The 27,006-nt window shown below is 31.5% G+C and overlaps 2 protein-coding genes and 1 non-coding gene across 4 annotated transcripts; 2 read left to right on the top strand and 1 right to left on the bottom strand.

The window, feature by feature from the left end:
- Positions 1 to 3,350, bottom strand: LOC136982865 (ras-related and estrogen-regulated growth inhibitor-like). 2 transcript variants are annotated; one of them, XM_067279412.1, is made up of 4 exons: positions 3,230 to 3,350; positions 2,325 to 2,381; positions 1,185 to 1,258; positions 1 to 1,112 (listed from the first exon to the last, which is right to left on the bottom strand). In XM_067279412.1, exons 1-4 carry the CDS (start codon positions 3,285 to 3,287, stop codon positions 708 to 710), a joined length of 594 nt encoding a protein of 197 aa, XP_067135513.1. In that variant the 5' UTR covers positions 3,288 to 3,350; the 3' UTR covers positions 1 to 707. The 2 variants fall into 2 exon arrangements, with proteins under 2 accessions (XP_067135513.1, XP_067135512.1); XM_067279411.1 differs by lacking the exon at positions 3,230 to 3,350 and adding an exon at positions 2,653 to 2,959.
- Positions 1,343 to 1,414, top strand: TRNAA-UGC (transfer RNA alanine (anticodon UGC)). Its single transcript has one exon. It is a non-coding gene; the product is annotated as a tRNA-Ala (tRNA).
- Positions 3,351 to 10,186: 6,836 nt separating the features above from the next.
- LOC136982870 (dynein axonemal intermediate chain 7) lies at positions 10,187 to 23,254 on the top strand. Its single transcript, XM_067279422.1, has 14 exons — positions 10,187 to 10,443; positions 11,311 to 11,415; positions 11,507 to 11,647; positions 14,238 to 14,300; positions 14,410 to 14,475; positions 16,417 to 16,771; positions 16,840 to 16,967; positions 20,131 to 20,212; positions 20,298 to 20,432; positions 20,519 to 20,648; positions 22,528 to 22,634; positions 22,708 to 22,790; positions 22,867 to 23,052; positions 23,132 to 23,254. Exons 1-14 carry the CDS (start codon positions 10,357 to 10,359, stop codon positions 23,237 to 23,239), a joined length of 1,776 nt encoding a protein of 591 aa, XP_067135523.1. The 5' UTR covers positions 10,187 to 10,356; the 3' UTR covers positions 23,240 to 23,254.
- Positions 23,255 to 27,006: the final 3,752 nt, after the last annotated feature.

The following is a 27,006-nucleotide window of genomic DNA, read 5'->3' as shown; positions in this document are numbered from 1 at the left end:
ACATATAAATAACTTAATAAACATAGTATATAGCATTCATTTTTCACAGCGGCGCTAGTAATATCAAAACGGTCGATTAGTCAAGGCTCCCCAAACTTTATTGACTATTGCTCCTTCAGGGACTGCTTGACCTTTTATCGACCCTCTTCTTTTTGTTGATACAGTTAATAACGATAATAATACTGTCTCATCACATTTATTTATTATTAATTCATTACCGTTTTTTGTTGAAAAGATCTTCCTAGTGTGCACTTATTAAATCATCCTGAACTGTCATATACATAAGGTAACAAACAACCCATTGTATTAATAATTTTTAATGAACCGTTTTCAATCGACCTCCGACTAATTTTCAACATTCGAGAACGCTTTATCGACCATTTTGGCGATCCTTGAACTAGGTAATTTTCAAGAATTTTACGAAAAAACTAAGCATGTGCGTTTCCTATAATGACAAATTAACTTATATAATTAAGACAAAACATTAACGTAATTTAAAATAAATAAGAAACTAACAATATCAGGTTGTTATACTTTCTTCGGATTATTTAACTCTATATATATATACAATAAACTTATCACTAGTTTACTCATTCTTTAAAATATTATTCCGTCATTAATGACTAATTAATTTATAAATAAACTTCGAAATCAATACAAATACATCCAATTATAATGTACAATAGACAATTTATAAGCGTAAGTTTTCAAGAATTAATTTTTGTAAACATTTTATTTAGAACATGAATTACTTGATGAGCCGAACTACGTCTTCTAGGAGGTTGCACTAGTCTTCTCCTCAGTATGGAATGATGTAATTCGATGAATATTTCATTAACCACATCACCACCTTCGCATGCACTACACTCATAAAAAATGCACGATAACTTCAGCGCTAATTGTTCTCCTTCTTCGATACTGACCTGCCGATCGTGGTCTAAATCGTTTTTATTCCCGACAATAACGCATGGGACTTCGTTCATTTTCTTTAAAGAACAGACAAGTTTATATAGATGTTGAATTTGATCGAAACTATCTCTGTCATTAATACTATAGACGAATATGAAGCCGTCTCCCCAGCAGATGTTTCCTTCTTGATGTAAATTGTCTGTCTAGGAGTGAATTAACAGTTCTATATATTAAGAATTTAAAATTATTTACTGTAAAGAAAGAATTTATCTTACGCTTCCTGCTGTATCCAATATTTCCATCGTGATGTTCTCGTCATCTAAGCAGATACTGTGTTTATATATACACTCTGAAAACACATTTAAACTCATATATTAATGTATTTCGCAAATTTATAGATTAAATAGTTCAATAACGAAGCTTCCTATCAGTTGGGGGTGTAGCTCAGTGGTAGAGCGTTCGCTTTGCATGTGAAAGGCCCCGGGTTCGATCCCCGGCACCTCCATGTGGTCCGAAATTTTTTTTCTCCTCCTACTTTTTTCAGTTTTCATTTATATTTTTAAAAAATTAATACTTTATCATTGTTACTAATATTTAAAAATTTTTAAAATTATTTCTTTATTGTATATTGTAGCGCCATCTCTCGAATATTTTTCGAATTTTACTTTTATATAACAGTCCTTTTCTTCCAGACAGCAAAACAAAATTTCAAATGAGTTCTATTTAAAGTGTAAAATAATAACGAATGAGAAAACTTATATCAAGTACATTTTATATAAACAGTTAAATTTTATAGTAACCTCTTTGTTGATAAAAATATTCTGTTAGTTACGTAAGTGTAAGGTATACTCTGATAAAGCTCTTTCGTTCTCCCTCCTTAAAATATAATTTTAAACTAAATTCGAATTGAGAGAAGCTTCATTCTGAATAACTCCTGTCATTCAAATGTTGGAATTTTAAAATAATAAACAACTTTATTTCAGATTGGAGTTTTAATTTTTTTTTTTTTTCTTTCTTTCTGACGCAAATGGCAAATATTTTTATATGTACTGTACAGTACAGTATCTTCCTAAATGTTGTTAAACTTTAGTAAACGACAAATTAACTTATCTTAACATCTGTAAGCCAACAATTCTTTGGCTTTAACATATCTTATTTAATTTCATATTAATAGAGCATAATTAATTTTACATTCACTCACTATATATATAATAATTTTTCCGTTTTACTCAAAAAAATACTTTAAAACTTGTAGAAATAACATTATAAATTAATTAATCAATCAATATTAGTTAATTAATTCATTCATTGACTACTTTTATCGATTAAAAAACATTTAATATAAATATAAAATATTAAAATTCATTATTATCATAATTATAAATGTTAAAGTTTTATTAAAATTATAAACTTACCTAAAGTAGGATCATATTCCCAAATAAACCGTTTTGATATAAATCTGACAACAAGAGCTGCAAATATTGAAAAAAAAAAAAAAAAAAAAAAATTAAAATATTAAATAAATGACGAAAGTAATTTAAAGAAGCATTATAATTTATTATTATTGTCATTTATGAAAAACATAATTTTAAACAATGACCCGCGATAAATAAAGAGCGCGTTGAAAACTAGAGAATAAATTTTACAAAATTAAATAAATGATAATTAACTTTTTCACTAACGCAATGAATAAAAAATATATATATATATATATATATATATATATAAATAAAAAACTCGTACCAGATTTTCCAACACCTGTTATGCCCAAAATTACTAAACGAGTATTGGGGGTTTGCGCCATTTTATCTGCCCCCAGTACATTGACGCTGATTACTTTTAGCAGTTCCTTTAATACGCCCCCTTCCACACTACCGACAATCGACATGATTATCGCATGACAACTTCCCTAAATAATTTCTGTTCACAGAGGGCGCTAATTTTTATCGTTCGGTTATTATGAAAAATCGAATCCGCCATCTTGAAAAAAATTTTATAGTTTTATTTCTCTAAAAGGAAAACTGAGATACATCAACAACTTTAATGTTTTGGTACGTTTTGAAAGGGTTTATTTATAAACGGTTGATTACGTAAAAGTATCCTTATCCGATTTATTATGATAAATTTATATTAAAATAAAATTTTACGTATAAATTAATTTTTTTTTAAAAAATGATTTTATGAATTGCAATGCGTATTTACAAATGAACTGTAAAATATGTACAATATGAATGGAATGCCAAATCATCTTTTTATATTTTTCAACAAAATTGTGGCAAAGAATCAAAAAATATCTAAGTTTAGAAACAAAATACTCAACTTATAGAATCAGCATCCTGTTTAAACTGTAAAAACATATTTTTATAACCATGTTTCATAACATAAAATATAAATAATTTCGTTTACTATCATTCGTTAAATTGTTTCATTGACTCTTAACGAAAAACAGAATCGTAAAACAAATTTATTTGAAAATTTCATCAAAACTAAGTTTTAAATTCAATATAAAGCACACACCTAAATAAATAATAATATATTTTAAATTTGAAATATATTAAGAGGTTAAAAAGTTAAAAAATCTTGCTACTTTCTTAACCTTGACATATATCTGTTTTTTTGGTGCGTTCCAGTATCCCTGTTGAAAGTACCTATTAGTGTCGGTCAATCCATCATTTGTCTGTCCGTCTTCTCAAGTTATTAACTTATTTCTAAATTAGTTCACCTACAATAATTAAGATCTATTATTAAAATTTACACTTATTGAAGCTCTTCTTATATTAAATAAGATACAAAATCGAAAGCAAAATTAAGTTTTTAAAATATTTTATGTTCTATTTATGATGAAATATATGCAGGGTGTCAAATAATAACATTTGTTTTAAATTTTTATTTTCGCAAACGCATCTTTAATTTAATAATCACATTCTATAAAAAAAATACTGAAATTAATCAATCAATTAATTCTTTATTGTACTAAGGAAAAAAATCTTTGTTACGGGGGTTATTTAAACACGAAAGAAACCCGTAATATCTTATTGTACATTATATGTCAGTTTAGTTATCACACATAGAATGAATAAAAAGAGATAAATATATTTATACATATAAGTTATTGTTGACTATCATTCTCTGAGTCATGGTTACTAAGATCGTTGTTAAATATATCGGTAATTTGGGTAAAGAAATTATTCAGTTTATACATTTCATTCTTTGATAAGTCTTAAATTCTTGATTTATAATTCAAGTTTTGGTTCATGCCAAGTATTTCTATTATTTGGTATTTTTGACGATACTTTTTAATAACTGTACAGTTTTTTAGCAGATGAAGTATAGAAAAGTTGTTTGAATTGCACCAATAGCAGTTTTGATTGGAAAAGTTTATGTATGTATTATTAATCAGTAGGGAATATTTATTTAGACGGAGTTGAAAGCATCATCGTTTAATATTTATATTTATATCGGCTGTAATAAATCTGGAACTAGAAGGAATTTTTAAAATCTTAGAGTACCAGGGATGATAGGTTAATTTCAGTATTGATTCTTGATCCTGAGTTATTGATTGCGATATGGCCGAATCCATCAGTAGTGTGTAACCGTTTTTCCAATTTATGTCAGATTCATCTAGTAAGGCACTTGAAATTTCATACGATTGAAGTGTGTTGTTAAATTTATATTGCCAAGTATCTTTGATGAGGTTTAGGACATTTGTTTGATACATATTTTGGTGTAAAAATTTTATATTTTTATCATCTGTATTTATAAGTCGGTAGTAAAATCTTATTAATCTCTTTAAAAACCAAGGAAATATTTGAATTCTATTTGTTTCTGCTCTGATTGAATAACCCGGCACCGTTCTCTCGAGCTTGAATATTTTACGTAAATTATTAATGTGGAATTTTTCAAACTTATAAAAAAGATCAAGAGCCCACACCGGGCTGGCGTAAAAAAGTGAAGGAAGAATAATAGCGTTGAAAATTTTAATTTGAAGTTTTAAATCAGAAATTTTTAACGTTGAGCATAAATATATAGTGTTATCAATGAGTGTATTAATTTTTACAGTAAGTATATTCAAGTGCTGTTGATATAATTCATTCCAGTTAAAAGTTATTCCGAACTCTTTTTTTTATACTGCTGACAATTTCGAGAGATCTGCCGTCTAAGTAGAAACCTGTTTCTTGATTAGTTAATTTAGTATTTTTTCGGAATATGATTATTTCTGTTTTGAAAGCATCAATCGATTAATATAACGATAATAAGTATTTATTTACTCTATCGATTTTATGTTGTAGTGTTATGCGAGTGGCGCTAATAATACTAGATCATCTGCGTACATGATATGGTGGAAGATACGACCGTTGATATGTATTACTTTATTGTCCTTATCAAATGAATTATCTATGTCATTTATGTAAAAATTGAAAAGATACAGAGATAGAGGTTCACCTCGATGCAGTCCACGATTTGTAATTATGTCTGGATTATTTAAGTTGTCATTTACGATATAAAGTTTATAGGAAGAAAAGAGATACATAATCGAGCCTGAGAAACAGTTACCTGCACCGTATTCTTTTAATTTGTTGACTAGAGTCGGAACATGAACAGAGTCAAAAGCTTTAGTGATATCAATGAAGGCAACGTAAATTTTCCTACTTTTTTTTGTAAATATATTTGAATAATTGAAGATAATAAGAAAATAGCAAATTCCGTTCCTCTGGATTTGGTGAAAGCGTATTGAAATTCTGAGTTGAGATTTATTTCTTAAGTCCATCGCTGAAAACTGTTTACTAGAATAGATGTAAAACATTTTCTTAATACCGGGAGAAGAGCTATCGATCTGTAGTTCTCAGGTTCCAAACGGTGTCCTTTTTTGTAGATCATAACTAATTTAGATGTATTACAATTTTCTGGATATTTAGACGTTTTATAAAAGAAATTGAATGAGTAGTAATATTTGTTTGCTCGATGGAGGTAATCATTTAATAAATCTGGAAGTTATTAGGTCTATACTAGGAGCAGACTTTAATTTCAGCTTTCGAATTAAATCTTCAAGTTTATCAGAGGTAAACGGCAGATCAAACAGTTCATTATTCAAAATAAAGGATTTTGGAGATGGTGGACTAATAATGTTTGGGAATCTATTAAAGAATTTATTCCAAGTTGAAGTTTCTATATTTACTCGATGATCTAGTTTTTTCTTCCTTAGCCTCTGAATTGTTGTCCAGAAAAATTCTGTATTTTTTGTAAAAATCAAGTTACATTGTAAATTCTTGAAAAAGTTGATATTTTTTGATTTTAAGAAATTAAAATAAATTGTTATTAACTTTTTATAATTCGTAAATGATTCATTCGAATAGTTTTGTCTAAATTGTTGCGAGGCTTTATTTTTCTTTCTTTTCGCCGCGTAGCAGCGGAAGTCATGCCAAGCTTTTTGAATGCAGAAATTTGTCGTCGTTTTAAAGATCGAATTTTAATAAACTGTTTGATTATATTTACCAGTTGTAAGTATTTTTCGTTTTCATTATATAATTCACTATTGAAAGTATTTTTGATATATTCACTAATTTGTGAAAAATATGCTTGGTAATCATAATAAATTGTTTGATGGAATAAAGGTTCTTTATCAGAAGTAGTTTTAGTTGAAATCTGAAAGGAGGTACAGGTCGGAAAATGATCAGACATATGACAATTCTCTACCTTAATAGATGCGCACAGGTCCGACATAAGTTCTGAACAAATTGTTAAATTTATAACCGAACATCCATTGAAATTTATACACGTGAATTCCGAAGGTAGTCAAATCGTGATCTTCCATTCATAATATATAATTGTAATTAGTTGGTATGATAAAGCAGTTGCAGTCCAACTTTATTATATTATTTATCTTTGGATTCTCGAGTATTATTGACTAAGGTATCGGGACCGTAAGATAATGTATTCATTAGCTGGGCTATTCTAGCATTCGTATCGCCTATAATTATAGTACACGGTGAAATGTGCTTCTATTTTTCGTATTGGTCAAATATTTTATTCATAATTTCTAGTCGTTCTGGAGGAACGTATATCGGTAAAATTATTATAAATTTTTTAAATAACAATGTTATAGTTGAATTCGTAACACGTAGTAAAACAATTATATAATTATCAGTTTTTTTAAATTTAATTTTTCCAATATTTTTTTAATCAAGAAACATAAACCTCTGTACGGACGGCCTGGTCTATCGGGTTTTCGAGCAGTAGTTAAAAAAAAGTTGAACTGATCATTATTATTATCCAATTTTATATTCGGATTAGTAATCAATGTTTCGGTGATGCCTAGTATATGATTGTTATATAAAAGACAGGCAAAGTTATTACTCTTGACTTTTTTTTCTAGAACTTGGCAGTTCCAACTGATTATGCGTAATAAATTACCTTGTGGTGTTTTTTATTATTAAATTCTTCTTTTGTCTTATTTAGGATGCCCGAGTTAATAAATCTTTTGAAGTAATATAGTCTAAAAATCCTTCTGCGTAAACTAATCGTTGCTGTACTAAACTGTAAGTAATTTTGTGCTGATTTATTAAGAAATGATCATCTCGTAATTTAATTTGAAATTCACGTTTTATTAGGTCGATATAATGTAGTAAATGCATTTTTTTCCTCAGGCGCGAATCTTTAACTAAATCCGCCGCCGTATTTACATTTTGCCATTCTCCTAATAGTTTATTTTGTTTTAGTTTATTAAAATTCATGAATATAGTATTACGCATTTGTTCCGGTTTTAGAGTTATACATTTAATGTTTATTATAGGATTAAGATTGTCACGAATAAATTTTATAACTTTTTTTTCGTTGTATGGCATTTTTAAGACGAATGTAAGAAAGTCTAGAAGTTCTTTACGGTTCTTATTTGTCATAATATTTATAAAATCGTAGATTATTAGCTTATTATTATTAATAGAGTTAGTCATAGCGTCCGGTTTAAATTGCGTTTGTCCATTACTAGTATGCGCTTTAGTTAAATCTAGTTCAATTTTATCATATTTTTTATTCACCAGTTGTAGTTGTTTTTTAAATTTTATTATTTCACTATGAATATTATTGATTTCTTCTCGAGTAGACGTAAATTGATCATCAATCGTTTGGTTGCTAGCCGTAATAAGTTCGAATATCTTTAACCATAACTCTGTAGTTGAGATGTCTGATCATTCTGGATTAGTTGACTCGATTAAATTAGTAGATGAGTTCTGAGCCGAAGTATTTGAAGAAACTGTTGTTCTTGTTTCTGTATATTCAGTTGTGAGATTTACCTCGGATCCGGATGATTTTGCACAATTAGACGGTGATTTGAACGGATAATAGGTGGTTTTCTTTTTCTAGGAGGTGTTTTCTGCATAGGTCCAGGATTAGGTTCGATGCCAGATATCAGCAATAGCAGCAATATTAGTTTATAGCAAATCATTATAATACCGAAGAAAGTATATTTTACGATATTTGTCAAGAAAAGAATCCTTTGGTGAAGCAGAGTAAAAAAAGTCGCCAACAGCCTTGACGATTAGAGCGCTCCCCCTCCCCCAAAATACTGAAATTATCAGTCCTCCTCGAGCAATCAAACTGTGTGTAAATAAATGTCAAATTAACTGAATATATTTGAGTGAAATTTTACGCTTAGATTTGACATAGATGATATAATTTTTATTTACGGTAACTTGTGAAAATGAAAAGTGGTAGTTAAATTTTCATGGTATCTCATTTCTCTTAGTTTATTTATCGTATTTTTAGAAAGATGTAAATATAGTCAATTTTTAACTAAATATTAAGTTTCTGTATTTCATAATTAGTTGCGTTACGTTAGTGAATATTAATCATAGCCTACTATTACAAAATTACGTTAATTCATATATTATTACAAAATAAATTATTCTAAAGATTGTAAAGTGTCAGGAAATTTTTAAGACTTTTTCCATGTTGTTTTATCCCCTAAAAATAGACCCGAAATTTTCGAAAAACTTGTATACAAATTAAGGAGCTGCAGTACATTTAAATAAATTTTTATCACTGCTGATCTTGGGATTTCATAAAAAGAAAATAAAATGATCAAAATTGGACTACTTGGATCTCAGTAATTTGAATTTGAAATTTTTACTAGCATACAGCTAAGATTATTATATTTCGGTTCCAGAGAAAGATTATCAAAACACTAGACGAGCCTCCACAGTCTCTAGGCTTAATTGAAGACTTGTGGTCAATATTAAAGACAAAAATTGCAAAACAACATCCTTTAAAATTTTGTATAACTTGAAGAATGATCCAAAATTGATAATGCGACTGCAGTATTCATGCCAAGAAAAATTGGTGCATTACTTAAAGCTAAGGGGGGTGTTACACATGATATTAATAAGTAGCACTTTGTTTCAAACTCTGAAACTAGAGAATAACATCACGGTTTGATTTTTTTTTTCAGATACAATTTTGTACTTGTTAATAAAAAGAATAGCCTAATTTAAATCATGCAGCATTAGAAAACTGTGTTAGTATATTTTATTACTGGTTTAATCTTTCAATTCTGCACGTAAATGTCTAAAGTGTTTGTTTTCAATTAAAACATATTCAAGATTTTTCTAAAAGCATTTCAAGATGGAAAACGTTTTTTGACATATTGTATGTACTTGTATTAGGGTGCCTCCGTCATAATATGATGGGGGCACCATAATACAATTAATCATATTGAGACTTGATATTCCTCTAAAAATAATAATTATAGAAGTGTGGCAAAACATTACACTGCACTCAATTATAAAATTTTGGAACTGTTGTCTTGCAAGGCACAGTAATGGGAAGTCTCTTATATAACATTTATTATAAAACGATTTTCCTGTAGGTTTTTCCCACACAATCTGAACTGCTGTATAAAGTGATATTATTAGCATCGTGATATTAAAGAATCGTATCATTCATTGTATCAGATGGCAACTAGAGACCGCTAGAATTAGTATCTTCTTTATCCTCCCATTAATATGTTTCAGTTGCTAAAGATCATTTTTTATAATAATAAAATAATTATAATTGTGTAATTGCATAGACTCGCACTGCTATCGTATTACATTAATTCTTGATCGATACTGCTGTTTTAATATCCTTTCTGCTCAATGCTGCTTCTGCCATTAATTTTCTTGATACTGTCACTTTCCACGTGCATGATGTTACGTCTATAATAGATTTTTCAATACTTTCAACAGATAATATGCTGTATTGCAGCTAGAACAATTGTTTTAAAAAGTGAATAGGCTACATGATTATCTCCAAACTCCCTCTGTTGTAGTGGTCCATGGTAGTTACTAGTTTACTTTCCAACTGCACAACGTGGTTTACAGACATTTTCTTAATCTTAATATTTAAAATCTAATAAATGTTCCTTAATTTTTCAGAAGTTATTGGCAATAAAACGGAAGGGAAAAAAAGACAAAAATGAGGAATTCGACTGATTTAAGCGAAACTAATAATATAAATGACCAACAAGTGGAACAAGAACCAATGCCACAACCAGAAATAGAAGTAGGTGATTTGTTTAACCATTATATACATCGATTCGGTTTTAAGTAGTTTTCGTGAAATATTTTCATAATTTATTAAAAAGCAGTTTGTTATAGGAATATGAAGTTTAATTTATTTATATATCTTTTTTTTTTCCTTATAAAAACAATGCTTTATATCGAAATAAAGCATTACTTACGTTCTTAGCATTCTTACGTTTAGCTAATGTTTTTACATTATTTTTGATTTTACACAATATTAAACTGTGTAATATTTTACACAATTTAATTAATAAAATAGAGAATATTCATATGTTATGACATCTGTGTACTACAGGAATGGAGTGAGCATATTTTTATAGCAATGTTGCTCTCTTGTTCAAATAACCCTTATACAAATATTTACAGTATTCTAACAGCGCAAAAATACAGTATTTTTTTCTTATATATATGCCGAGAGCTAACATATACGTAAATGGTAGACTATCTTTATGTCTTGATTGAGTCACAATTACTTCTGAGAGCACCAGTGAACGTATTTAACAGTATTTAATCTACGGCGTGATTAATGCTGTGTTTCGACTACCTTTATTCCGGGATAATCTGCAAATACTCATTATAAAGAGAATTTACTATGCAGATAACTCTTGATTGACGATAATCCCCATTATTCACATAAAAAATTTATTAGCGAAGAAAAAATAAGCTATTTTTAACATATCAATTAAAGATATGTTTAAAGTTTCTTTAGAATATTAACGACAATTATTGATAAATTATAAACTGAATTTTGGATTTATTTATTTATATTTGTATAATTAAGGTTAGCCTATATTACAGTATATATGTATTTTTAAAATTCTTTTTGATTAAATTCAAATCTTCATAGCAAACAGATATTAGAGATCGCCAATTAAGAGAAATATCTGAAAAGTTTACAGATTATGAAAATACATTGAAAGAAATGAAAAAGAAACGATGGGAAGAAGATCAAGTAAAATGAATTTGATTGATATTTATAATAGTGCTTTTTTATTAAACAAACTTATTTCGATTAATTTACCAATTCAATTTATTTGCAATAGTGGGAATATTATCTTCAATCTGGAGGAAAAACAAATCCTCTTATTTCGCAAGAAGTGAATGATTATATATCTATTTGGGGAGATTTGACAGAAAATGAAAGCACCAAAGATATTATGCGAGAATGTCATAGTTGTTTGCAGGTTTATCTTTGTTAATATACTTATTTATAAGTATAATTTTGTTAATATACGTATTTATAAATACAATTTTGTTAATATATAACTCGTCTAACTTCACTCAGACTCTATTAAATCATAAGACAAAAAACACCTTGATGCTGAGAACGTTTAAATTTAATCAAAAACAAACGTTTTCGGCCCACTCCATGAGCCATCGTCAGGCTAACTACATTCGAATACAATTTCGAACAAGCAATTTCAAATTGAAATAAACTACAAAAAAAGAACTCACGCGCTACGCTGGATAACGTAAACTAAAACTAATATAAACAACATAGAAAATAATAAAATAAAATATGTCAATGTTACATGTGTACATTGTAAAAATCTATAGTCTATAGTTCTCTAGGCAATCCTTTTGCCGTATCTAATGTATTCCTGTGACTTTTTTAATTAAAAACTTCCAAGCTGATGGTAAAATCGCCGCATCCTTGTAATTTAAGCATTTTTTGGTTAAGCCGGACTTATAAATTTCACATTTTTCGGTTGTAGCCGCAAGTGTCGGCGAATGTATCGGTGTTAAGATCCTGGCTTCATCCCATTTCACCACGGACCCCTCAGTCTGCGCCATTTTTGCTAACGTTGTTGTGCATTTACCCTTCGCCACGTCATATCTGTGTTCCTTAATCCTTTTACTTAGGCTTCTCGTCGTGACCCCGATGTATTCTTTATCAATCTTTAACTGGTCGTTGCTGTACGGTATCGAGTACACACCTGGTTGTTCACTCGGTCTAATTGCATCTTTGTCGTTCCTTAGTAGCCTATATATCGAGGGAGCTCTTTTGTATACAATAGTGCTGTTCATGCGGCCCGCAATACCTTCCATGACCGATGATAGACGTTTATTATACGTGAATTTCGTGATACCGTTTGTCAGATCCCGTTTTTTCTTGTTTACTTTAGGATTCCTGTAAGCGGCAATCAAACGTTCAACAGTTCTTGGACCAAATCCCAACACCTTAGCCACTTGCCTGATTCTATCCAGCTCTCGCATCGTATCGAGTATGTTAGAGCAATACTGAAACGCTCTTCTAATTAAAGCTCTAAACGCTGAGAGCTTATAAGTAATAGGATCATTCGATGTTGACGGTATATACAGCGGGTCGTGTGTAGGTTTGATATACACCTTCGTATCTATTGACCCGTTCCTAAATGCAATACTAATGTCCAAAAAATGTAATTCGTCGCTACTAACTTGCTCCAAGCTCAGCTTTAGGCCATGATCGTTGGAATTCATGGCACTTAAGAATTGTTGTATTCTTGCGTGGTTCCTCCATATAACCAGCACATCGTCCACGTACCTTTTATACATGATTATGTCCTCCTTGAAGTTGTTAAGTGTGATGCGCTCCATTTTTCTTACAACTAACTCGCACAGCAAACCAGACATTGGGCTGCCCATCGGGACACCTTTCAGCTGTTTATAGACTTTACCCTCGAAAACGAAAAACGATTGAACACATACCAGATTTGCCATCATCTCAAGGTCCTTACGGTATTCTACAGCCGTTGGATGTAAGCTATATAACACTTCCATTAGCGCATCAAAACATGAGGATGGTTTGATCGATGGATACATGCTCTCAAAGTCCATTACTGACCCAACCTCATTATCCATTAAGGCCAACCCTTGCAGCTCCTTTACCACATTCATCGGGTTCTTTGTAACAAACTGGTGATCGCCAATCAACTCCGATAAATACGAGTGCATACGCTTTTCCAGTTTATACGTGGGGCCTTTACATTTCTCGACCACGGGTCTAATTTCCTTGTTGGTTTTATGCGTCTTTGCGAAACCAAACAACCTGGGTACACCCGGGTTCGTGACGTGCGCTCCTTTCAGGAAAGGGAAGATTGATGCCAAGGGAGATTTCTCCAACCTTTTTACCTTTCCGTCTATTTTTCTTACTATGTCATGTTCAACCCTTTCGCATTCAGTTTTTCTTATGTAATCTTCTAGGGCCTCAACATAACGTTGCTTTTTCATTACTACCAAATGCTTGCTTTTATCAGCCCTGGTGATTATTAAACCATTGTCTGTCAACCATGCTAGCCAAGGATCTTAACACCGATACATTCGCCGACACTTGCGGCTACAACCGAAAAATGTGAAATTTATAAGTCCGGCTTAACCAAAAAATGCTTAAATTACAAGGATGCGGCGATTTTACCATCAGCTTGGAAGTTTTTAATTAAAAAAGTCACAGGAATACATTAAATACGGCAAAAGGATTGCCTAGAGAACTATAGACTATAGATTTGTACACATGTAACATTGACATATTTTATTTTATTATTTTCTATGTTGTTTATATTAGTTTTAGTTTACGTTATCCAGCGTAGCGCGTGAGTTCTTTTTTTTTTTTTTTGTAGTTTATTTCAATTTGAAATTGCTTGTTCGAAATTGTATTCGAATGTAGTTAGCCTGACGATGGCTCATGGAGTGGGCCGAAAACGTTTGTTTTTGATTAAATTTAAACGTTCTCAGCATCAAGGTGTTTTTTGTCTTATAATATATAACTTTTATAAACTTTATAATTTTATGTTATAGTTAATTAATAAATTAGAAACAGCTATAGAAGACGCTCCTGAAGAGAATTCTAATTGGATAATAGTAAGTTTGTTTAGAAAAATAATATAAATGAAACAACATTCTATGTGGTAAACTTTGATTCTATTAAAATTCTATTAATTTATTTTAAATAAATGTATCAAATTTTCAGTCACACAAGAATCTTCAAGATTTATTACACAAGAAATTGGATAAGGCAACTTATATATTTCTTCTAGTAAGTTTCTTTAATTCAATTTGATTTTAATACATTTAAACAAAAATGTTATAACACTATAGTTGTAAACTTCTTGCCTCTAATGAATTAAATAATTATCTCAAACTACCATTTGGTGCAGATATATGAGGCTTATCAAACTGTATGCCTCGTATACGAGATCACATCGAGATCATATTTAAAAAAAACTAATTTTATTTGTGGTATGCATTTCGGTCTTCACTAGACCCTCTTCAGCCACTATTAAATAAATACAAATACGTATAACAGTTGCAAAAAATTATATTTAACATTTAGCTTTAATTTAATACATAAATTAAAATACGAAGCAAATACAAAAGTAAACTCCGTGTAATGTTTAGTAACTAAGTTAAATATTGTAGGTTTGTTTTTTCTTCTCAGTCTTAATCTTTGACCATATGTTTCGTACCTGGTCCCAAGGCTTGTCTTTTACAGTTCACATAGCTCTTCTCAGAAAAAGATTGGAGAATCACTGTGCTAGTGTAATATACGCATAGTCAAATCTAAAGGTACTGTACAATCATAGAAAGCTTAAAAATTTGATAATCGAAATAATGGAATGTATATATTTACGTTCTATTACAATACAAATATCCATTACAGATATAATTTAACGCATAAAATGTCGTAAAAGAATACATATAATATAAATATTTGAAAATTCGTTTTTTTAGATTTAGCCATTTTTTCTTCTTACGTTGTGAATGCCATCGTTTTAATTTATCACTTATAATTTAATAGCATTCTTAAAAAGATAAACTAAAATAGTAATCTATATATATAATCGAGACGAGTTAATGATGATAATAATAATAATAATAATCAGCGCAGAGCCCAAACGGTTAAGAGTTGAAAGTTGAAATTTGGTACACAGTTAGGGTACGTCACGAGGACGCACACTAAGAAGGGATTTTTCGAAATTCCTCCCCACGGGGAGAGGGAGAGGATTAAGGCTTAACACTTCCATCAACAATGGAAGTGTTAAGTAACAATGGAGAACAAGAGAAAGCGACGTGCAAGATTTACGGGCGCTGAAGGAAAAAAAAGAAAAAGAGTAATATGTTAGAACATATTCGATTTTCAAATTTAAACAGATTAGTTCGGTTTTTCTCGACTTTTCTTCTTTAGAACATTCGATGAAAATTGAACGATATAATCAGAACACGTCGTGAAAATCGAACAATATTAGAATATTCAATTTTCGAATTCTACCTTTCTTTAGAAATATTTAGTTTGTTGATGAAATTACTCTTTTTCTTCTGTGATTATAACGTAATAATCTTAATCTTCGCTATCGTAACTTTTGCCCGAGCAACGCCGGGCCTATCTGCTAGTATATAATATATTATTAATAGAATATTAATTTAACGAATTTAAAATAACTCCTAAGATAAAGTTGGATATTTTTGCGACCGAAAAGGCCGAGTGATAAAACCATTGAACACTGGTAGTTGGGTAGTTAATTATTCTCGGATCCCCGCCTCACCAACATGTTGGCCACGTGGATTTTTTCCGGATTTTCTTCGTGTGTATAACATGTAAATAGGGACCAAGTTTCTTATAGAAAGTTCTCCCTGAAGGCGTCCCTTTTAGCAGATCGCCCATGTGTTGCGTTGCCATAACCCACCAAACTAAAACTAATCTGGAGATCTAACTTCGAATCGGAAGGTCGAAAAGCCACAAGAATTTTTGGGAGTTGTCTATCCCATATACGTAGCATGTTAGGCCCCGTTACTCATCGTCTGGTCGCTTGAACTCCCGATGGACTTGAAAAAGTGCCCTCTTAGTGCCCACAAGACAGAAAAAGTAAAAAGTCTCTTCTGATTTTATCGATATTTAAATTTTATTCTTAATTTAAAGTACTATACTATAAATTATATATATATATATATATATATATATATATATTTTTAACTATAGCATTCAAATGATTATTATGATCCGAACACATATGATGGGCAATACGTAGAAACTGACATCAGTGTTTTAGATCAAAGAGAGAGTGTGGTTAAGAAACCATCAATTATATTATGTCTATGGACTAGCATCTCGCAAAATTCTAGGCGTAAAGGACCGTCCTTCACTGAATTCGGCTATTCTTTGCAATTACCCGACACATTATTGTTAACTACTTGTGCTGTGCGTATGTTACATACAACATTCGATCCATTTTCGAGCTGTTGTACGGTTACTCCAGATTCAGATACGGAATCATGTTCTCAATCAGAAAGAACATCGGCTGAAAATGATACAAGAACGCCTTCAAGTACTGCAGGTTTGTAAATATTGTATTCAACATAAATAATTATGGTGCATTTTGCAATTAAATTTATTTAATTTAAGAAAAGCAAAGAAAATATTTAGAAGCACCGAAAAGATATACACGCCAAAGCTCAAATCTAAAAGCGGACATTTCAACTAAGTATATTAAGAAAGGTTTGCGAAGAAGGAAACGTAAACCTAAATCCAAAGTAAGCGTTTTTATTAAATTTTTTATATTATCGTATATAATGAAGTTTATAATTTGCTTTCTCGACATAATTATTAACATATTGCTTAGATTTGATAAAATAAAAATATATTTTATTCTTAGCGACATTATTCTCGTACACTCGTTGACAAAATACCTTGTTAAAAAAAAAAAAAAAGAAGAATCAAGTAGGAGGCAGAATAAGTAATGTATTTGCGACTGTCTGTAGTTCTCGTCTTGTCCGATTGTCATTGCAATTATTCTCACTGAAACATATTTTGGATTTTAAATACCAATTACACTCCTCAAAAGTGAAATCTCAACACCATGAAGGAATGCGCGTACTCACGTGCACATTGCAGGACCAATAAAGGTGAGAGATATCTGCAAATGATTAAAAGAACAAACAAAGATATACAACAGAGACCTGTTTATTCAGTAACGAATATGGCCCCCACGGGCAGCCACACAGACCGCTGTACCGAGAAGCCTATAGTGGTCTGTATAGCTGCCCAGGCATATGAATGATGCGATTAATGATTGCTTGAGGTATCCATTGTGGTGCGCATGTCGCCTATGATATGTGATGGTGGTCTTCGGTGCACTTCACGTTGTTCGAGATCCCACAGATGTTCGGTAGGAGAGAAATCCGGAGAGGCTGCTGGCTAGAGAAGGATGTGAATTCCGTTCAGGCTTGTGAGGGTTTGCTGTGCGACGTGCGGTCGGGCATTGTCTTGCTGGAACACAGTGTCGAATGCTGCCTGCACTAGTGGCCAAATCACTGGCCCCACAATTCGTGTGTCGTATTGATCCGCTGTCAGAGCACCAAAAATGTGCACCAGGGCAGTCCGCTGATCGAACATGATGCCCGGTGTGGAGCCGTGTGACACTCAGCGAAAAGAGTAGCATTCCCTGGGATATCGCTACACCCGTCTATAGACGTCACTTTTTTACAGACAGAAGCAGGATTCATCTGTAAACATTAACCAACGCCATTCAGTGGTCTGGTTGAGATGACGATGACACCATGCCAAGCTTGCAGCCTTACATCAAGCGGTTAATGGCACTCTCGTTGCTGGCACCTCGTCATGATGCAGCCCGACTTTATGCAACCTGTTGCGAATGGTTTGGGTTGACACAGATGAACCCGTTGACGGTGACAGGAGACTTCGGATGTCACGTGCTCTGGCGAACGAGTCCCGACGGGCCATTCGGCAAATCTACTGGTCTCTGCGCTCTGTCTTGCGCCAGGGCGATCCACTCCCTCTTCGGTGTATTCGCAGATTCTTGCGTCCATCGCGTCACACATTGGTGGATGGTACTCGCGTCATGCTTAACATGCGCGTGGCAACTGCGCGCATCGACAAACCGAGGAGCGCAGCTCCAGGATACGGTCTCGTTTCCTAGCCGTTAACTGGTGATATTCATCGCACTGTTATCTCCGAGGAATTTTCTGCGCTTCTTCGAAACTTTGGTTGCTGTGAACCGTCGTTGATAGAACATTTATGGCCTGAGTCGGCCGCTGGTCTTTATAGTATGAAACTGGGTACCACATGACCCGTTGCGTACGCAAACTTAATCATATGTATATCTCTGTCACCTCTACCAGTCCTGTGGCTAAGCACATTCCTACGTGATGTTGCGATCTCTTTGAGTGTACTAAATAACGATTCTTTCTAAAAATATTGTGAATAGCTTTGTGTTTTCTTAAATACCAAGTGGTAATTAAAGTATTCCTATTCAACGCTATCTAGAGATATATAAAGCAACCCAAATGCAATCAAATTTTGTATAGTAATATTAAAAGATATCAATAAAAAAGAAAAGAAATTTATATCAAAACTCGCCACTGTAGCATTTTTCGCATTGGCACGAAAAAACAATTTTATTCGTAGAATTTTTAAAAAATGTGGTTTATCGAGGTTACGTTACAAATTTGGCAGTCTGAAAGACAATATCGCATGCAGTTTGGTACTTTCACATCGCTAAGTATCACAGAGGATCAGTTATGGTAGGACATTGAACACATTGTTCAGCGTCTTCAGGTTTTATAATTGAGACCACATTGAGCAGTATCTCTTGCATCTGATTTACAGCCGGATGATTGCGAAGTTAACGTTTACGATCATTCGCACCAGCCTATTTTCTGTTGGTTCTGGCATCTAATACGGACTGGGATGAAAAATCCAGAAATTTTAATTAAACGATCTATTTCAAATGCATATTTTCTTTTTCTGCATTGTAAGTTTATAACTGCTTCTGAGTTATAGGGCTGCAATTTGAAAAAATTCCAGGCCTATAAATTCCCTCCGTCGTTTGCTTTTCTTAATCTTGAGAATGGAGTTAGACAGATGAAAGATGAAACCAGATATGGAAACCATAGAGGCAGGAGGCCTGATTAACTATATATGAACTTCCGATGCAAACCGGAAATCATGTTATTTAAATTCAAAACTTTTCTCCTGAAAGCTGTTAGATGGATAATCAGTACGACTCTATTGTTAAAGGAAAAGTATGATGTACAGAGGCAAGACACAACTAATTTGAGGTGAAGATCATATATTTTGAATTAAATAAATTAAAAATTGCAGCCTGGCATTGTGACGTGTACCAATAAATAATTGCTTGTTTCATTTGGATTCCAAACGTAATTGATTTAAGAAATTTTTTAAAATTTCATTTTTGTGTTTTTATGTTGCACCAGATCATATAAATATATTTACTTAAAATTGATTTCTTATTTTCCCGAAATTGCGATCGAGGAGTTTTGATTGTTACGTATAGAATTAATTTCACGTAAACGTTAGTAACGTGATATATTTTATGCTTAAACTTATTTAAATATTTTATGCTTAAACTTAGTCTTTTCGTTGCCTTTGCATGTCAGTTAAGATAAGAAAGTAAGTTTAATTTTAAAAAAATAATAATAAGTGAAAATATCAATTATTAATTTAAATAATTTAAATTATCTTGTTTCAATTTTTAATTTTTGTTTTAATTTGTTTATATTATAATTTCTATCAGTAAAGAACATATAAACATGTTTAAATATGTATATGTGTTGTATAAATATATATTTAAATACCTGTATATGAGTAAAAATTATAATGTATGAATTTTTTATATTATTTTATGTTTTCTAATACGAAAAACTTCTATTATAGACTGCAGTAATTAAAGTTACGGACTTACAATCGATGTCCTATATTAAGGAAACAGAAAGGGATGATTTAGACAACTTAAACTGTTAGTATCTTTTAATAATACTTACATTATAAAAACAAATAGATTAAACGGGAAATTTACAATTATTAATGAAAACAAATTTCAGTTACCGAAATGAAGATAACTCAAAGTCACACAGTCGATATGAAAAATTATTACGTTTTAGGTGGAGTTATTCATATTAATCTGTTTAACATTCCTCCTTTACCTGTTGTTTCGGGATGTTGGATTGTGCAACAAAGTAAAATTTTAACTTAAAGTTTTCAGTAATTATAAAAATGAATTTCCATTTTATTTTATTTTTGTTTTTCTCTTTTTGTCTTTTAGTAGAGGCAGAACAGGTACCGAAACATAAATCATATGATGTAAGCGGCTTAATGAAAACTGAAACGGAAATAAATCGAAATTTAACAGGCAATACAGAAGAAATAAATGATACTATAATTGTAACTTTACGGTATGTGATTGAATATTAAGAAAAGTTTTTATCTTTGTAGTTCGAATTATATTTGAAGACTGATAAATAATTTAATTGTCGATTTTCTTCGGATTGAATTGATTCGATTACTAAAAAAATGTCTGTTTAATGAGAAGTTCCGAATTTTCCTATTTGTTAGGTATATCAAGTAATAAAATCAAGCAGTAAATTGAATAATAAAATCTGAAAATATAATCAGAAAATATTCAATAACTTCGTGTAGTTAAATTTGCGGTCTCCTTTAATTTATTAACATTTAAACAACATTTATTTAAACTCTCCAAACATTAACTTAAAACTTTTAATTATAATTAGGCCTTTATTAACATGTTTTTATTAGATGATTTCTATTTTTAGTTTAATTTGATAAACATTTTTTAAGTCAAAATAATGTTTAAAAATGTCGAAAAATTAATTTTTTTCTAAATTTTTATTATAATAATACGTTAAGATTTCTCAACATTTATTATTTCTGATACACAATAAAATACGAAAAATTTCAGTCTAAATATTATTTAAATGATTTCATAAGTGTCTAATTAATTAAATTTCAAAACTTTCAATTTTCATAGAATTAATTCACATATAGTAATAATTTTGTTATCATTTGTTCTGTTGATTCAATGCAAATTTTCTTAAATATAGGCCTACCGTACAAAATAATAATAGTAAAAACTTCATAGCCTACTCGACTCTTTAATGTTTTAGAATATTGACGTCACGATAAATCCAAAATTGAGAGCAAGAAATTTTTATCACATAATTTTTTGGAATGAACTATGTATATTTATGCGATATCATTTTATGAGAGAAATAACGTTACAGAGGCAATGAGTGAAGATATCAAGAGCGGTGAAACATCAATATACTCGCTAACTATCGTTGAATGCTCTAGCAAGAAATTTTAGAATATATAGAAGAAAGGAAAGTAGACGAACTTGCACATAAAAAAAAAGCGACGGCATTAATGTCATTGCAAAAGGATTAAACTAAAACTCTAGTGATAAGTAAGGGTAAAGCGAAACTGTAACATATTTTGTTAATTTTCTTTTGTTTCTGTCAGTGATACTTACAGTGCATAGTTATAATATTTATTGGTTTATCAGAATATCTATATATCAAATTAAACCGAAATTAGTGAACTGTGTGAACGTTATATCTCTTACATTCAACGTTTCGTGTTTGTTTTTTTTTGGATATTTAGTTTGAATTACACTTTAAAATTTGGATTCGAAAATATTATGTTCCTAATTATTTATATTTCCAATAAAATTCATATATTGTACATATATGACCGAAAATACGTTAAATAACCGAAAACGTTTGAATGATAGCAAAAAACGGCTGTGTGTAAAAAGGTGTATAAGAGTCTGTGTTGTACTGTACATATAATTGTATAATATAGTAATTTGGACTTTGAAAAAATTCCTTTAGTGATAGTAATAAATAGATTTGATTTTCGGATTTATTGCATCAACTTTATGTTAAATCAGTTTATTAGGTTCAGGAAATGATACCAAAGTTTGAATTTACAGACTAGTGTGATAGATTATGATAGAGAATGAAAGTATATACGAAAGAACATTATAATTATATATTTAAAAATACGAATAATAACAACACTATTACACTTTAACATAACTCGATAAACGGTATTTATTATGATTGAAAGAAATTCGCTATTTTAACTGGTCACGGATAATTGATTAAAATATTTATGGATTATAAAATTTATTATACGGAATATTATATAATGAATATAATGAAATTTTATGTGTTATTTTTTCTGAATGAATTAAGTTAAATAAAACTGTGAGACTTATCTGTAACTAATATAAATAATTTGAAATATTTTTAGATTACCCAAACACATCATTTACTTACATCAAGTACAACCAGCTTTTTGGAATGAAAAGTCTTTAGTTTGGACTACAGATGGTTTACAAGACGTGGAGTTCCATAAAGGTAATCTTAACGCCGGCATTAAATTATGTTTAAAACTTAAAGATAAATAAAAATAGTTACATATTTTATGTAGAAAACAAACTTCTTACTTTTAAAATGACGCATTTTGGAGTGATTGGAATTATACAAAAGAAAAGCATAAATTTTCCTTATCAGGTAAGTAAATATAAACACGTATTTCAAAAAATTACTGTGTTCATTTTTAAATGTTTTAATTATTAATTTATTATAGTTTTGGGAACTGACACCATTAACAAAAATAAACCATTCGCAATTAATTATAACTGGGAAGGAATTATCCGTTCTTATAGAAATATTGGAAGATGCGTGTAGAATAAATAAAATCGAAATTTTAAGAGATGAAGTTTTGCATCAGGAAATATGTAGTGATTGGATGATGCCTACTCATTTACTAAAAGTAAACTAATTTATACGTTAAAAAGTAATAAATCTATTAAATTTTAATGCTATTTAACGATAAAATTTTTCTTTAATAGTATCTGAAAGAGATTGGTGTATTTTTGTTTGCGGAAGAGTCTGGAACTTGTTTTCAAGAAATTATCGTCAAGGTTCAAAATGATATTTTATATATAATCAAAATATAATTATTTATTTATTTAATGTTTTGATTCTATAATTTCAATAATGCCATTTCTGTAAATTAGGAAAGTAAATTGGAAGATAAGATATATCAATCTATGGCTTTAACATCAAACACATTTATGTTTGCTCCAAATTCTTTGAATTCAATTTCAAGATCAAAATGCATTTTGACATGTGCTGAAACTTGTGGAAAAGAAGCAGACGTAAGTTTTGTTTGTATTTAAGTTTTTAAACTAAAACAATCGTAAAAAAAATAATTGATCGTTTGTTTTCTTTCGATTAGTATTTAAATGCAGAGACATTGATGGTAACAAAGGATCGATGTTTTTTTCTTAAGAGTAAAGAACCCAGCTTAGTTTTTAAAGAAGAATTAATGGAAGATAATCAAGTAATATAAAATTTACTTTTAGAATAAACTATTAGAAAATGCCTCTAAACTAATTAAATTGTTTTAACAGTACTATGCGACTCTCTTACCACCTTCTTCAATCTAAAGCTTCAGATGATGGACGACGAAGATTAATTTTGTGTAATGCCCAGTATTATAACTGTGTCTATTGTCTGTTGTCGTCCATAAAAGTTTTAAGTTACTGGAAAGTGAACGCAGAAACTGTTACTTGAATTAGACCGTATTATAACTTATTTTATTATTTTCGCCTAAATTTATTTAGTTATTTTGAACAAATATTTATTATCAAAATTTAAATTTAATTTGACTACATAAAAATATGAATAAATTAATTCGACTAAACAAGTCATTATGTTGTTATATAGTTTAATGTCTTCGAATAAATGTATATTTGGAAAGAAAATGAGAAATAGAATTTACCCGCTCTTAATAGGCGAAATTGCAGTCTGTAGCTTAATTTGATGATGTTAAATCAAAGAAAGTACTTTATAATGTAGAAAAATGTAAATATCCAAAAGTCACTTTAGTGACTCGAGTTTAAATTTTATAATTTTGTTTGATTTGAACGTTAGATGCAGAGTTTCGGATGTATTTTAAAATGTTCAAAGCGAAGGAACTCTGTTCATTCGTCTGTCTTATTTTCATCGAATTGTATTCTTAGATAACTGAATAATGAAAAACGTCTTTTCATAAATTATACAGAATTTGACATCCTCAAATTATCACGAATTTTTCTTCAAGAGTTTGTCATTCCGATTAAAAGTTGATTTTATTGCGAAGTATAATTTGAACACATTACATTTTGCATTCAGTTAATTTAGACATCAGAATTCGAGAGATCCATATAAATACAATTGGGATGCAATTTTAAAATTGCAGATCTACGTACAAATTCCCACTGGCGTCCGTCTGACGGTCTTCTGTTGTCTTTCTTAATCTCGAGAACGGAGTTATATAGATGAAAGTCGAGACCAGATATGGAAAGCTTAGGATCCAGAGGCACCGTTTAACTATATATGAACTTTTAGTTTTGATCGAAAGTCATGTTATTTCGATTCAGAAATCTTCTTCAGAACAGAACTAGTTAGACTGGCATGACTTTCTTGTTAACAGAAAAAGTATGATGTACGGGGGCAAAACACTACTAACATCAAGAGCATTGTGCATCAATGTGAGGTTCCGGACAAGGTCCGAACTCCGCACTAAATTATGTTTAAAAGCTTTCCACTTTGGAAAGGGATTTCGAAAAAAATAAACAATACGAAGAAAAAAACTAATTGATGTAAGTCTCGTACGACCTGTGTTTACGTGTCGAACGGAAAGACGAACTTTGACTTCGGTGCTCGTAAATATGACAAAATAACTGCGTACTCAAAATGACATAAAATATCTCGTTTAATAAAATTATCGCGAAACATCTAATAGAAATTCATCAGAGACAAGAAAGAAAACAGATTGATCAAATACGAGCAAAAGTTCCAAGGTTCGTTTAAACATCTCGTGGTCAGAGATCGAGATGCGGTGTCGGTTAACAACGCGGCTTGACCTTTCTTGTGACCCGATCTACCCGGTTACAAAAAAAAGAAACCAATCGGGAAGAACTGGGGAAGATTCGGGACCGATTGAATTGTTCGGTTCGCGGATAAATTCTATAAAAACACGCATCTCAAAGCCACCGTGCGCTTCTCCATCCGTTCTTCTCAAACCGCGTTTCGTCGATCCACTTTCTCTGGTTAATCCGCTTGCTCCTATCAATCAACTTTTGCACGACTTCATCGCCTAGAAGCTCGGAAGTCACCGCCATATGCCTTCGAAAGAGCGTGGTGTCCGACAATCACTAGATTAAGTGATCCTCGAGCATCACGTCTACGACTCCACGCCGGGCCTGGCATCGTCTGAACTCTTAGTGGACTTACGAACCCTAAATCTCAAGAACTTCTTCGTGGAACAATCAACGGAGGTAGACAAAATAAGGTTAAATATGTAAGCGATAATTTCTGCATCAATAATCGGGAAAATTTGTAAAGGTGTCGCCAGTCTGAATCCATCGGTACCTATAAATGTGGTTTTTACCCGCACACCCTCCTTAGGTTGGGTTTCCTGGCGAATTCGGCATCGGGTGACGATAACAAACGCCGTACACCCCCACATCGAGATCTAAAAAAAATTCATCGAACATCTACCATATACTCTTGATGTTCCTCAAAATGTTCGATGTTAAGTCAAGAAACTTTAACTGTAAAAATACTTTTAATTGTAAATATATTTTAAACTATAATGGTACTTTAACATTAAAACAATTTTAACTGTAAATAAGTAATTTTAAATGGAATGTTTATGTGTCAGCACCACCTACAAGAAATCCCGAAACTCATGCCGACAGATGAGGGGCATAAGCCCCTCATCTGTCGGCATTGACTTCCGGGAATGACATAGGGAAGACTTCCGGGAAGACATAGGGAATGACATAAGGAATACTTCCGGGAAGACATAGGGAAGGACAGCATCTCTTCTCGGAGTTCGATGTCACTTCCTATTTCCGTGGGATCTGCCTCTTCATCCATGATTGCGATGGGGCCAACGTCTTTAGGAAGTCGGGGAAGAATCGGAGAAGAGCGCCGCCGAAATTGAAGAACCGCGGTTTTGTTGCTGCGGGTGGCTGCGATTCCCTTGGCCTAGGCGGTGATTCTCTTCAATTTTCCCCAACTCGTCCTTTGCTTCCGGATGCGACATTCTGACCGGATTCGACACTTTTCACTCGGACGTTCTCACGGACTTGTCTCCCGAACATGACACTCGGTCGACGACAACGGATTTTACTCCCGATTGTCACCACCCGACGTGACACGTTTCTTCACCGGACGCGACAATCGGCCGACCTTTCTTCCCAAACAGCTGTTATGAAGATTGAGCTTCCGGTTAGGTTAGGATAGGCTTGGTCAGGTCCTTCGCTCTCCTCATGACACCGTTCGGGAAGAAAGACTATCTGATAAAGGTAATAATGTTGACCTTAGATAATAAATGAATCAACTTCTCGTTTTCTCACTGTCTTTGCGTTTTGTAGGGACATTTGGGAAGGAGAGAATCTCCCTCCCTAACTTTACCACGAAGAGGACGAAGTGACCATTTATCGTACAAGTGAATATTTTCCGAAATCTCTGATGGTAAGAACTCTTTCGTTTCATTTTTTAATACATCTTATTCGCGTATGGTAATATACAGTTTTTCTGTTTATAGACATGCCGAAGATGATCTTCGATCACACACACACACACACGTGCAGACACAACATCACTGTACACGAAGATATACACCGTTTAACCTTTACTCGAATTCTTGCACTCACGCACTCACACGTCA

This window comes from Centruroides vittatus, unplaced genomic scaffold, assembly GCF_030686945.1.
Source record: "Centruroides vittatus isolate TY-2023 unplaced genomic scaffold, ASM3068694v2 contig_866, whole genome shotgun sequence".
In the NCBI taxonomy this organism is placed as follows: domain Eukaryota; kingdom Metazoa; phylum Arthropoda; class Arachnida; order Scorpiones; family Buthidae; genus Centruroides; species Centruroides vittatus.
The sequence above is the reverse complement of the archived record's forward strand: the minus strand, read 5'-3'. Positions and strand labels throughout refer to the sequence as shown.

What these genes read in the sequence shown, in the direction of transcription:
- LOC136982870 (XM_067279422.1), top strand. Translation starts at nt 10,357, where the DNA reads ATGAGGAATTCGACTGATTTAAGCGAAACTAATAATATAAATGACCAA. An exon ending in TGCCACAACCAGAAATAGAA is followed by an intron (nt 10,444 to 11,310) that starts GTAGGTGATTTG and finishes AAATCTTCATAG; the next exon opens with CAAACAGATATTAGAGATCG. An exon ending in CAACTTATATATTTCTTCTA is followed by an intron (nt 14,476 to 16,416) that starts GTAAGTTTCTTT and finishes TTTTAACTATAG; the next exon opens with CATTCAAATGATTATTATGA.
- LOC136982865 (XM_067279411.1), bottom strand. Translation starts at nt 2,797, where the DNA reads ATGTCGATTGTCGGTAGTGTGGAAGGGGGCGTATTAAAGGAACTGCTA. An exon ending in GGAATATGATCCTACTTTAG is followed by an intron (nt 1,259 to 2,324) that starts GTAAGTTTATAA and finishes ATGTGTTTTCAG; the next exon opens with AGTGTATATATAAACACAGT. An exon ending in TATTGGATACAGCAGGAAGC is followed by an intron (nt 1,113 to 1,184) that starts GTAAGATAAATT and finishes ATTCACTCCTAG; the next exon opens with ACAGACAATTTACATCAAGA.